Here is a 14,142-nt window from a genome sequence, read left to right on the forward strand (position 1 = left end):
AATGAGTTAAATGAAAAATGGTTGTAAAAATGATAAAACAGTTTTATTATAAAAATTAAATTTAAATATGATTATGAAAATGTGTAAAGATTCGTAAAAATTATTTTTGCTCCCACGTGAAAAGAGTCCATGTTACGCCAGTCATTTGCGGCCTTTATAAATATGCAGGTTATTATTAGATCAAATATTTAGTAGGGGGTATAGATACAATTTTTGATTAAATCACCTTTGTCTATATAACATTGTGCAGCAAGGAAGAATAGTGAGCTATTTAAGTCGCGGGCAACATGCAATTCGGCCAAACCTGAAGTTACTTTCCCCGCGAGCCACTGAGTCACACACACTATATTTTTGTCACGCATCTGACGCCTCCGAAACCGTCTTTAACAACATTTTAAGAATAATAAACAGTTCTTATACTATACTTACTATTACTGATATTCAGATTCACCGGTTCACCACTGCAGTTGCATAGAACAGCACAGGGATAACTCAAGTACCTACCAGCTATTATTTGATATACTTATCAGAATAAAATGCATCGATTCGTTCATATACATCAATCCGATTTGAACAGTATAGGTGTCCGGGGGTACTGCGGCGTCAAACAGTAGAGTAAGCTGCAAGACGTCACGAAGCTGCATCTAGACGCCTACTTGTGTGTCCTGATCATAAGCGGAAATTTGGTGAAATTACTGAGGGGGCGAGCAATATATGCTCATTACACCTATATAATGCTAAGACTTGAACTTTAAACTTCTGAGGGGCTTAGTCCCCTCGATCCCCCCCGATTTCCGCCTATGGTCCTGATAGACCGGTAGTTGACGCTAGACGTAGCAGGGAAACCGTATCTTTGACTTTTCCCAATGCTGTATCGCTGGAATAACTGAATCGAAAATGAAGACTGAAAAGGTCATATTTATCACCGTTTTTACCGATATCGAAAACTCTATTGACTTTCTGCATACAGGCACGACAAAAATATTGTTAATCGTGCCCGTATTTTTTCATGTACATCGTACCCACTGTAATATTATTCTACGCTGGATAATAAGTTCGTTTTAAAATGGATTCAGCATTTTATCGAATATTTTAATAAACATGAAGGTACAATCAGTAACGAATAACGTTTTGAATTGACGTGAACCTATAATATTAAATAAATATTAATTTAGTAAATCAAAGTCGCATTGTTTATCTAGAACATTATATATAAATAGAATATAGAATCACAAAAATATAGTCATTTCATGTTGAACAGAATAATAAAATAGTATAATATAAATGAAAAATAGTTTAACCATTTAAAATTGAAAGTTCCATATAATATAAAACTGTTATACAGCTATGTAATGTAATGTTCATTTTAAATGTAATAATTATAAACTATTAAGTTTTATTTATGTAGCCATATTTTGAATAATATGTGTTAATATAATAATAAGTGCATTGAACATATTTTATATATATTTAATTGTCTGAAATCTGCAACTATGAACGCGTAGAGTTCACTAGACTTTCAAGATCAAAACGATCTCTTATCACACCGCATTTATAATTAACAATCAATTCAATGAATAATCGCATAACAAAGTGTATAGGAAGTTAATTATTCGGTTATTTATAACTACAATAATATAGAAAAAAATCAAAGTATAGAAAAACAAATTTTATATTCATGCTTGATTTCACAGTCTTTTTATATGTTTATGTTATTTGAATAGAATATTTTAAACAAAAACACTACTAAAAACCGTGTAAATTTATCTCTGTAATCTGTAAATAGTACAGTATTAGTACAGGTAATCAGTGCACTTCGGTCATTAAGTAGGTAATGAGTATGTTCAATTTTAAATTAATGATAAATCAGTACTTGTAAAAAAAACGATACTATACGGAAACGGCTCATCAGTCTATATCTGTTAACCTGCGTGTAAGAATATTTTAATGTAATTATATTATTAGTAATATGGTAGGTTAAAATATTTTTTACATAATAAAATTGTACCTATAATATTATAATTTTTTTTATTTCATAAAATATTATTAGCTGTTATTAATTCAAAAGTCAATTTCGACGTATCGTAGAATGGCGTAAATTGGTTCGTTGCATATAAATATAAATAATTTAAAATGAGTCTAAATATTTTTAAAATTTCGTTGTATACAAAAAATTATAATTTAAGTAGTTGTTAAATGTATAAAGATTCTACGGTTGATATTTTTTTAAGGAATAATAACAAAACAACAACAATTGTTTGAGGAGAAATCGTTATACAGAATATTATGTTAGATTATCTAATGGCTGATATCGTCGAAATTTAACTTTCATCGTTTATAAAAAATGTATTTGGCTTAACTAAACTTAAAATAAAAAAGTTGAAAATTGCAAATATCTCTATAATTAGCCCAAAAACATTATACTTTATCTAGATTCTAGAATATGCTATAGGTACATAACAGTTTCTAATTCCCACGAATAATATTTTTGAATGAGGTATAACAATATATAATTAAAATCATTATTATTGTTTAAATATCTAATTTGGTCCAAATTTGAATCATAAAAATATCATGACAGACAGTAAAAAACACACACAATTATAAAATAAATACATTTAATCACTCCACTTATAGAATCAAAATATTTAAATAAAAATAAGTACTTTTACCCCATCGTTTTACAAAATCGATTTTATAATTTTGTTGTAATTTAAAATCGAATAATCGTATAAATATGTGAAATTTTCATTGAATGGCAGTTTTTACACATAGTTCAATTTTGGTAAAATATTTGATTCTTTTTGAGATACTTATAGACTAAAATTTTTGGTTTTTTTTCTGTCAAAACATTTTTGTTCTGTTAAAAAACGCTGAAAATTTATTTTAAAGTTTCTCTTAAATATTCACTAGAATTAGCAAAAAGTAAAGCGTAATACCGTAAATATTTGTTTTATAAATATCTGAAGTTTATACTTTAAAAATTATAAAAATTTAAAAAACACATCAGAATCTAAAAAATAATTATTTTTTAACTTTACATAAGATATGTGTTGGATAATATATTTGTATAATGTAAAAATATATTTAATATAATTATAAATTAAGTAAATAACAGTAGAATCTTGAATTAGTTAAATACTTAAACATATAATAATATAATGTACAAAATAATAAGGTGTTTAGATTAGGTACTAATAAGTAACTAGACAACTCAATATTTGTGTTAAGCATAACATTTACATATAATATGGCAACCGTGATGGTAACTAATTAACACAGCGAAACGTAAACCTAGACGACTGATTATAATATGTATAAAATAAAAACAGTCTAATTAAGTTCAGAAACATCTTCTGTTTATTCAAAACAGCATACGTCGACCTTACCATTATAATAATATTTATAAAATATTAACATTGTATAATATAGTGTATTTGGATTTTAAATTATTTTATAAAATGTATACTATATAGTTTTAAAGACCATCGTGGATATAATTGCAAGTTAGTTTATTTATTTGTATATATCGTGTATGTATAATGGGATTATGTTCCCTAAAAAGTTTCAAAAAACAACATGGTTGACGATTGTAGAATAATGAAACATTGATATACGTACCTATGTCGCGTGTGACATGTGTGAGAATAATACAATTTTTACGATGATAACATCGCACAATTATAATTGGTTTATATTTGATTGTGAAAACTAGAAAAATGTTTGTTGAAATACAAAATAATTTAAGCGTAGGTACATATCATAATTTTTGATTTCACAATTATTTATGATTATAAATTATATCTCATAATATACTGAAGAATAACGTATGTATAATAGGATTGATAGGAGACAATCATTCACTGAAGGTCTGAAGGACGAAGGTCTTAGTTTTAACTCATATAAAACGACTAATTTTATTTTATTCAATATTCATTTTTGAATAAGTATTATGATTTGCTTTAAATTCATCTTTGAAAAACCTATAATAATTATTATGCGTGTGTATTAATTGTTAATTAAGGCATCCTATAATTATGTTGATTTTCCCAATCGACTAAATCAACTTGCTCGAATTACGGGCAATAAATAATGGTAATATTTTTCTAGTATAAAAATTAATTAATTGAAAAATGATGAACAAAAAGTAATAATAGAATTTTACATTTAATTATTTATTAAGAGTTAAGAAAAGGTTTCAAATATTATAAACATTTACTTAGGTATATTTAAGACAAATTCATTAATTTTAATTAACAATATAAGTTTTTATTATGTCCTTCATTGCTTCTTTAAACTACTCAATTTTCATATTTGAGCGTGATTTCTAGTATAAAATATTGTAATTAGTAATCAGTAGTTGAAAATGCTCATTTTTTAATAAACGAGAAAAAATAATGAATAACCACAGACTTGATATTTTTACCAAATATTTATATTTATATACATTTATAATATTATATTACTTACTCGTTTGAAATTCTAGGAAAAATATAGGAATTTATTTTAACAAAATATCTTTCTAGAGTGTATATACGATATTTTATCTATACTACTAGACTTGATGTATTGTTGAGTAATTATGATCCAAATTGGGTATTAGGTATAGGCTAATTTCTATGATAGAAAGGATACATTTTAGTATTTCTTTCAAAAATCTTTGAAAATAGTGGAAGAAGACTAATGTGCTTAAATGATTCGGAATAGCCGGGGAGTTAACCAGGCTTGAGGATCATAATGATGATCGAGAATTTCTGTAGAATAGGAAAGTATGACAGTAAATCCCACACAGATTGTTGAGTCCTAAGGATTTTCCTTGTTGTTTGCCAGAAACTATTGTCAGTAAATGAGAGGGGGACGAGACGTTTGGTAAAATTTTCTGATCTAATACAGCCAATACAGGCTATAGGAGTCTTTTTGAGTTTATTAGTTAAATTGTTGAGTTTACTTTTATATCTGAGGAATCTTTAGTTCTCTATCAAGTCACACGGGCTCTTTGTTTTTCCGATATTAAGATTCTTAGTGTGGTTTGTAGTTGGGATCGGGGAACATCAGGACCAAGGACATTCTTGTATTGACTTGGTTAGGAGATTTACAGCTTCATCTATATCGTTAGAAGATTTTAAACAATTTTAAAAATTGAATCACGAAAAATGAATATTTTTTGTTTGTATTATAGGGTTCCCACTGATTATAAAAAAAATAAAATAGTTATTAAACTGTGTATAATTTTAGACCTGTATTTTATAATTGGTTAAAACAATCCAAATAATAGTGTTAAAAATCTGTGCAGCTTATACATTTATGCCATTTAACGAAGTTTCCACGGACATTTAATTTGTCACGATCAAAGCAACGCCGTGTAAGATATAAGCTAGTATAAAATAAAAATTAGTCTTTTAACAAAAAAATATATAATATAAAAATATTAAAAAATATTTTCTTAAATTATATATTTTGTAACAACTTAAAAACATGTAAAAGAAATAATTTTATAAAGCTGTATACTTTTCGAAACAAATGATTATGCCTACTGTTAATATAGAGTCATTCAGTAGAGGCAATGTGTTAACCATAGCCCATAGCAGCATTTAGTAGCATACTAAAGCAATGCTTCTCAAAATTTTTTGTCATAAATTTAATTTGAAACTGTCAAAGTTCCGTTAATCAAAATCATTAATTATTTTAGGATTATGAGAAGGTATATATTATATATTTATAATATATCACATAATATATCCACAGCTCAAAGTTTAAGAAGCCACTGTACTATAATTATTTTGTTAATAATTTTACATTTCTAAATTACTTTTCTTAAAAAACTAATCATTTTTAAGAGTGTAACATATTATGTTAATTTAAATAAACTGATAACTAATGAGCATTAACGAGTCAGATCTAAATTATTCTAACCTAATTATGATATGAACATAATTTCAACATAAATTTAATAAATTAAAATTACAAAATCCTAAAATCTTCCTTAATATACATATCAATTAATTAAATTCATACTTTATTTTTATGTTTTATATACAATGACAATTTAAACTATTTTTAAACTAATACCTTTCATTAGCTACGAAAACCTACTTGTAATATTTACAATATTATTGCTATTCGTTATGTACTAAACTACTAACTAAAGTTAATAATAACCATACATGATATAAATATTTAATATTATAATAATTAATAATATAAGTTATTCAATATATTATATAAAAATTAGTTGAACCCATAGAAGAACAATTTATAAAAGAAAAAAAAATAACTTTAAGTAGTATAATTGTATTTATTATATACATTTATACATTATTAATTATTATGCATAATACATATAACCTAAATTAAAAAAATATTTAAAAAAATAGACAAATCGTCCAGAATTGTTTTCCATATTCAATGATTATTATTTATGATTATGATTATTCAAATTTAATACATTCCTATCAGTGACCTAAGCCGGGATAAACACCTAGTCAAGAACGATATACTTTTTATTCTATAGAATACAATTGAAGGACTTCTCCTGTTTTTCGAAAAATTAATTATGAAATATATGTATGTTTAATGCGTTTTATATAAATTTAATACGCTATCGTTTTCCATCATCCCATAAAAATATTTTAGCATTAACGTTTTATTGACAATTTAAATATCATATTATTATAGATATAAATGAAGTACAATAGACGATTTTTTAGCAACAGACAACACTACAACAGTGAGATCCGACATTTTATATTTTTAGAAAAAATAAATCAATTTAAAATTAAATACATGTATGGCCGTATGGGTTGATTAATGTTTAATGTATTAACTAATATGTAAAATAACGATTTAACAATTTAAAAATTATATCAGGTTCATTAGATTTTATACATTTTAATAAATCATATAGGTAGTAAAAAAAAAAACGTTATGTTAATACATATTTTACAGTCTATATCACGTTTGACTTACACGTCGATGCGAGTTTTAAGTATGTATACAACACTGTCAACGCTGAAAAATAGTATCGTTAATATGAACAATTTCTAGAAAAAAAAGTAACTTATTATTGACCAGTTTTAATCCTATTTGTCAAAATCTGTCAAACTGCCGCTGTGCATTTAATCATAAGACATTATTTTTACATAGGTATCAAACGCAATAATTCGGGTTTGATACTTAATAATATATTAGGTACCTATAAATCCTAAAATATAATTCACATGTAGGTACGTTCTATTTGAAACTACAATCAATTAGATCCCTACATCATCAAATTATCAAAAATTTATTTTTTGGGACGATTGCTATTAATCGTAACAGTAATATTATACAGCAGCTGTTGCAATCGTCGCTCCGTCGATCGCGATTATGTTTTGTAAGTACCTATATATACCTTATCGGAATACGTGTTTACACAGTTAAGTTGTATGCATTGGTGTTACAGAAATCACAAATTAAAATACAAACCGTCTCGTAGTAAAGTTATCAGTGTTATTGGCGTTTGAGCAATGATTTGAATTTGACCAAACACGGTTAATGAAAAATATCAAAAACAAACCGGTCCAATTAGCATGACGTCATAGCTAGATATACCAGACGCTTCTGCACGTCGACCCGTCGACTGTTCGTTCCATCGCCCCGTTCGGCCGTTCAGTAGGTTGGTAAGTGTCGGATGTTCCGTGTGTGTGACTTATTTAAAAGTATTATTACACTCGGTTGTATTCGTCCATTCGTTTGTTTTGTTTTTAATTTTTAATTTTCATTCAAAACAAAAACGAAGTTAATTTACAGTATTATTAATTGTAATAGCAACGGACACGCATAAATCGTCAAATTTATTTAAAACATTAAGTGGTTTTTACTGACATAAAATAATATTAATACAGTATACGTTGTTTTTTTTTACAATTGTACGGGTTTTTCATGTCTCGCACACGTGATCACAACAGTCGTTTTGTATGTTGGTGACGACGGTTTTTTTTTGATTAAATTTTGTTTGTTCATACATTGAGGATATAAATCATCATATAAACATGTGCGATTTACGAACCAACAATGGAGAGTCCATGTTCGATGACATTGACATGGGACTTAAGTCTATACTAGACGAATCATTCCATCCATTTTTCCCGGGTAAGTAAAAACATTTTCTTACATATTTTTAAATTCTAATTTCAACATATTATTACGATATAAATTATAATATTGTATTGTATAATAGATAATTGTATATTTTTAATGAATCTAAATATATTGATCGAATATTATTATAATTTTTAAATTAGTTTATTATACAAAAAAAATAATTAAAATCCAATACATATTCCAAAGTTGGGTTCTAAGTATAATACTAAAGTTTTAACAATATTGATATTTTATATAAGTACTAATATCTATATAAAGGTTTTCTAATGTTTAATAAGTAGGTACTCTTAAAATGTATTTAATAATAAAAAATTCTGTAGGATTTTTATATAAATGTTAACTATTGTAATGCGAAAAGTGATCGCGCGTTTTGAAAATTATAATTGGAATACTTAAATTGTATGAACGTTGTGAACTTATGAACCACGTGGTGCGCGATTGTCTTCATTAAGTCATCAGCTTTGATTTAAATACATTTATTTAATGGCTCTGCAACTAATGATAGCATTAATCGAATAAGAAAATAGTTATTGATATCTATTTATTAATCACTATGATCATTGTTACATAACAATATTATCTTATAAAATAAAAGTTCGAATGGTAATCTTAATAATAAAAATACGAAAACCAAAAAGAACAAAATATTATCACTTCGATGAAACAACCACCTAAATTCTCAATGTCTCGCTATCCAATTAAAATTGTTCGTCTAATTTCTGTCTATGTTTACTCCTAAAAATAACTGCCTTGTTATAGTTTATACAATATTTGTACATGCTGTTCTAACATGGGCAAATCATACATAATGGTAGTTAGTTTAATTTGATACATTTATACACGCCGAAACATAATTGTACTGGTTTTGAAATCCCATCGATCGTACGTGAACACTAGGTATAATTCGATACTTAGAACACCAAAAATAGGTATAACTATTATCTTTAAAACGCCCATTACATACCTTTGACAATAACAACAATAATATTCTTAGAACTGAAGTTTATATGTGATTTGTATAGAGGTATAGGTTATTTATATAATTAATAATTATTGTTAACTGCTTACACGGTAAACTGCGTTTAATTTTGTACTTCAATTATAATAGTTATATTTGATTCTAATATATGCATCGTAATTTGTAATAGTCAATTCGCTTGACTACACTGATATTTTTGCCAATGAATATATAGTTGAGTAATGTACTGTTCTGTATTTTAATATACAAAATTACGTTTCAAATAATCTTAAACCAAAGGTACACCATAAAAACTAATTATCTACCGATTTCGTTTTTATCAAATTGCGTAAATGTAAATCTAATAACAAACTAAATTGATTATAATTTATTTTATTGTACGGATAATGGCCCTAATCTAATAATTATAATGTTACGTACGTGTATGCAAAAGTTTAAACCATAACATGTTATAGCAGTTTTAATAATATTTATTAACACTTGTACACAGAAGTTTTTGTAATTAGTTTATATTTGTAAAGATTTTAAACATTTGTTGTTTATTCTAATAGGTACACAATCGAAAATTGTATAGGAAGCACTTGAATTATTCTAACCGTTTAAACTGTCTACACGCTAAACGTTACAGATAAAAATTTAATTTTAATTTTTCCATCCAATCAGCAACATTCCACACTTTATGTTTAAAGGTCCATCAATTTTATCTCAACCCAAGTTTTCTCGCTTTAGTTAATTTCTTTAATATACCAATAAATCAGTAAGCTATCTTTTTTCTCATATTATTACTCTGTCTAAAATTAATTTATTCTACCTATCATATTGGTTTTAAAAAAAAAAAATTGTGTTCTATAATTTAATTGATTAATATGTATTAATCGTATTAAAACTATGTAATTGTTTAGACTAAAAGTATATTTTTTTCCAAATTTTACATTAGACATTGCACATGATTATGATGTTTCATAATATTTGTGTACCGTATTATGCCTAAACTAGTTCATTGAAAAATATTTGGCTATTGCTAATACACATCTAATGGATAGTAGATATAATATGTTATATGCTAGTATGCTACACCACAATACTATTTATGTTGTCGTTGAAACACTTCGCAATAGCAAAATCCATTTGCCTGCAGGAATCGTTTATTTAAAAACCAGTTTGAACCAACGAAGAATATAATAGTTAAATAACGATAAATAGGAAGTTATCAACCTACGTCTAAGTTTAGGTGAGCATGTCGTGTATAGCAATATTTTAATATATATAATATATATATATATATATATATACGAATACATTTTTTTATTACGCAGTTACCTTCAATTTTTGTTTTTTTATTTGTTGTTTTATTTATATAGACGTAATTATTAGATATTTATATAAATATTTAACAATTATTAGGTAGACATCATAATATTATGTTAATATCATAGATGTCTTTAATACATGAGGTGCAATCCTATGGAAGACTAGAAAATAGTAAACACATTTTATAAAACATACTAGAATTCGCTCATTGTCAGCTCGAACTATTGACATAATTTATCATTTAAGTCTTTATAATACCGTTTAAGATGAGGACAAATCATCTGCATATTTTGTTCTATGTCTTACAAGTGCGTAACAGAAAATGTAATTCTTATTAGTTATTTAGATTCATTGGTATTATAATTAAATTTAATTTACCTGTTATTATTTAACTTCGACGTAAAAAAAACACTAAAAACATTTTCATTTCCCATGGTTCGTTTCAAATATCTTTTTTGATATTTAAGTTATTTTGAAGTGAGTTGTGAACATTTTTAAATTGTTATATTTTATTATATAATTTGCTTAAAAATTTAAAATATCGAAAAATTCTCATTTAATAAACCACAGAAATTATATTGAACACTAACCTAATGAATCTAACCAGTAACCTGTAGTCTTAAAATTAACGCATCTAAGTGAAAACTGCTACGCACGTGTAGATGTTGTCAATTTCGGGCGAGATGTCCTTTAAATATTAAACGTTAAGTATTAAAGTATAATATTTAAAACAATGGTCAACGACTACTTTAAAATGTTTACAAACTATGCGCGTATACCTACAACGTGCATTTCTTTTTAATTTCACTCGATCAAACAAGGAATGTTTATTAGTTTATAATATTAATGTTTACTACAGTATACGCCAGCGGCCAGTCGAAACGAAACTTGGATTAGTTGTAAATTGTCATCTAAAGCGGCGTAGTAGGGTACAGCCATTTGTGTAATTTATGGAATATAGTGAATATATACAAGGATGTGCATTTGCTTCCACGGACACTATATATTTTACAGATTATTCATTGAAATTATTAGACGGTTTTTTAATACAAATTATTACATTTTTAATGATAATTTTCATTATTGTTTGTTGGATATATTTTATTGAACATTATTATATATACTCAAATATTAATCATCTCTGATTATCTTTTGAATTTACTTTGTTTGATCTTTCTTTTTAAAGAAAAAACAATAAATTATTAAAATTTTGTTATGTTTAATAATAGTTTTATTAATCTGAACCTAACCTTAGAGCGGTTCTGATTATGATTATAAAATTGTTTAGCATTAAATGCAAAATTCTGAAATAATGCCTCTGGGTATCTACCACTCTCCGACACTATATAGGTATATGACGTATTACAATATATTTTGTCGAGTAGACGTATGAGCTGTTTTGTTTATATTTTACGATTGATTGGAGAATACAACCTATTAAGGGTAACTATGGTGAGTAACACGATGTTTTTTACATTTAATATTTGTTTGTAATGAAAAAATGAATGTAAATACAAATAATATTATAAAATGTTCGCATTATAATACATAGACATATTTAAGACAAAGAGTAAATTATACAAATAACGACAAAATGTTCTATTTTGGTCGAATGCTGGCTTAGGCTAATTGAAAACCGAGGTTATTTGATACAAAATAATCCGATAGCCTAACCATTTCCGTTTAAATGGGTCAAAGGCGAATGAGTATAATCACAGGCCAACGGCGATGTTGATAATATGTTTATACTGTGAACAGCATAAACTATATTTTTCGTTCACGAAATAATTTGACTGATAACACGGCTACGTGATTATACTTCTTTATTATATATATCAATAAAATATGAACGGAATATTACGATTAAATTTCGCATTCGACAAGTATGGTATGATAGGTTTATTTGTTATTTTTTGGCTTTCAGTATACGTACTCTGTAGGCACTTGCGATTCGTACCTTTTTAGCTGTATACTTAACACCTATACGCGGGTTCTCCTCTGCGTAGAGAAGTGTTTTTTACTTCTTCTTGAAAGGATATCATACCTAACATTTGCCATGATATGCGTTAGTAAGACGGAGTCAACACGCATGTAGGTACAACGTCCTCTTAACCGTAAACGAAACGAATGACGTGTGTATAATTGGTCGGCCATCAATGGATTCCCACGAAACACGATACTTCTACACCAATTCTCAAGAAATCCGAGAACATAAAATCGTGTAGGTTGTAGGTATATAAACAACAGAGGCTTCGAGTCTCTATTAGTTTTTGAATCCGTACATTTAAAATAATGAAAATAAACTAGCATGCCCCAGTATATATGTTAAAATAATACATCAAACTTCTTCATAATAGGTATATCAAATATATATAGGCATTACTCTTTTTTTTCTGAAATCAAAACAAAATTTATTTTGATTGCATTTGTGTCATGGGTGTCATCAATGTCGACCCTTAGTGGACAACAAAGTTATCTATACTGTAGATAGTTTATAATGCACTACTTATATATTTTATGTTGAAGTCGAATCACGAAAAAAGAACGAAATTCGTAGGTTTTATTAAATATTAGCTTATATAGTTACAAATTCAATAATAATCATCTAAATTATATATTTTTTATTACATAAAAACTGCCTTAAGTTTTTATTTTCTAAAATGTTTGTGATTTATTTTATCTTGGAAATTATTACATAAAATTAAGTCAAGACAAATTAATATTCAATGGTTGTATGTACGTTTAAACATACGTACCTACCTAGGAAAGAACTATTACACATAGAGACGTATAAAAGTTATTTGAACTGTCCAGCTATTTTCCATTCTACAATATATAAAACTGACACCACACTCAAAGCGACACATAAGCATCTAGCTGAACAAGTTAAAATTGAAATCTTTAAAGAGTCTGTAGCTAGTGTTCTGGAGCTAATTCGTGTCAGATGTGGTTTTTCTTATTAAAAATTAGATACTAATGAAACTAGTTTATCTCGAGAATCACACTCAGAGTGCCACAAACAAAATGACAAGGAAACAGTTAAAAACAATTAAAAAAATGTATATTGTAATGATTATTAAAATAGCATACGTGATATTCACAACTTCTTGATTACTATTTCACATGAAATAAGATATTGATGATAAAATAATGATACTGACCTATATGAATTATGATAAGCAAAATAAATGATGTATTTTTTATTTTTTTGGTCATTGGTATTTTGTATGCACAATTTTTGCACCAACCTCCAATAATTAGTGGTAAATAAATGTATAGGTTAACGCACAGTCAAAATGTTTAACTATTTAAAAATTATTATCACTCCGCTTTCATGCTTAACCAAGTATCCGTATTAAATATATTTTAGTACTTACAAATATACTTTTTTAATTTGCATAACGTATATTATAATAATTATTCATACTTAAATTGCATTTCAAATACAATTAAGTAACAAATAACATCAAAATAAAACTAATAATAATACACGAAAGTTCATTTTTGAAAATATAATAATTTTACCAACTAAATTGCCATTTTTATAGGTACGTGTAAATTTTACACTTGATTTGTAAATCAATATAAACTATTACCAGAGGTAAATGTTTAGTAACATAATATTTAAAATATATTTAAAAAATTATAAAACGAGAACTAGTGTACATTGTTAGGTTAAATGAAAACATAGTACCTACTAATAGTCTATA

The 14,142-nt window shown here is 26.4% G+C and overlaps 1 protein-coding gene across 2 annotated transcripts in view; it reads left to right on the forward strand.

Moving 5' to 3' along the window:
* The first annotated feature begins 7,642 nt into the window (after positions 1 to 7,642).
* LOC132928883 (hepatic leukemia factor-like) overlaps positions 7,643 to 14,142 on the forward strand; it is a 56,951-nt gene continuing 50,451 nt past the window's right edge. For both annotated transcript variants that reach the window (XM_060993818.1, XM_060993822.1), the window contains exon 1: positions 7,643 to 8,130. In XM_060993818.1, coding sequence (XP_060849801.1) covers positions 8,031 to 8,130 — 100 coding nt within the window. In that variant the 5' untranslated portion in view covers positions 7,643 to 8,030. The remainder of the gene's footprint in view (positions 8,131 to 14,142) is intronic.

The sequence above is a fragment of the Rhopalosiphum padi genome, chromosome 4, assembly GCF_020882245.1.
Source record: "Rhopalosiphum padi isolate XX-2018 chromosome 4, ASM2088224v1, whole genome shotgun sequence".
NCBI classification, from domain to species: Eukaryota; Metazoa; Arthropoda; class Insecta; order Hemiptera; family Aphididae; genus Rhopalosiphum; species Rhopalosiphum padi.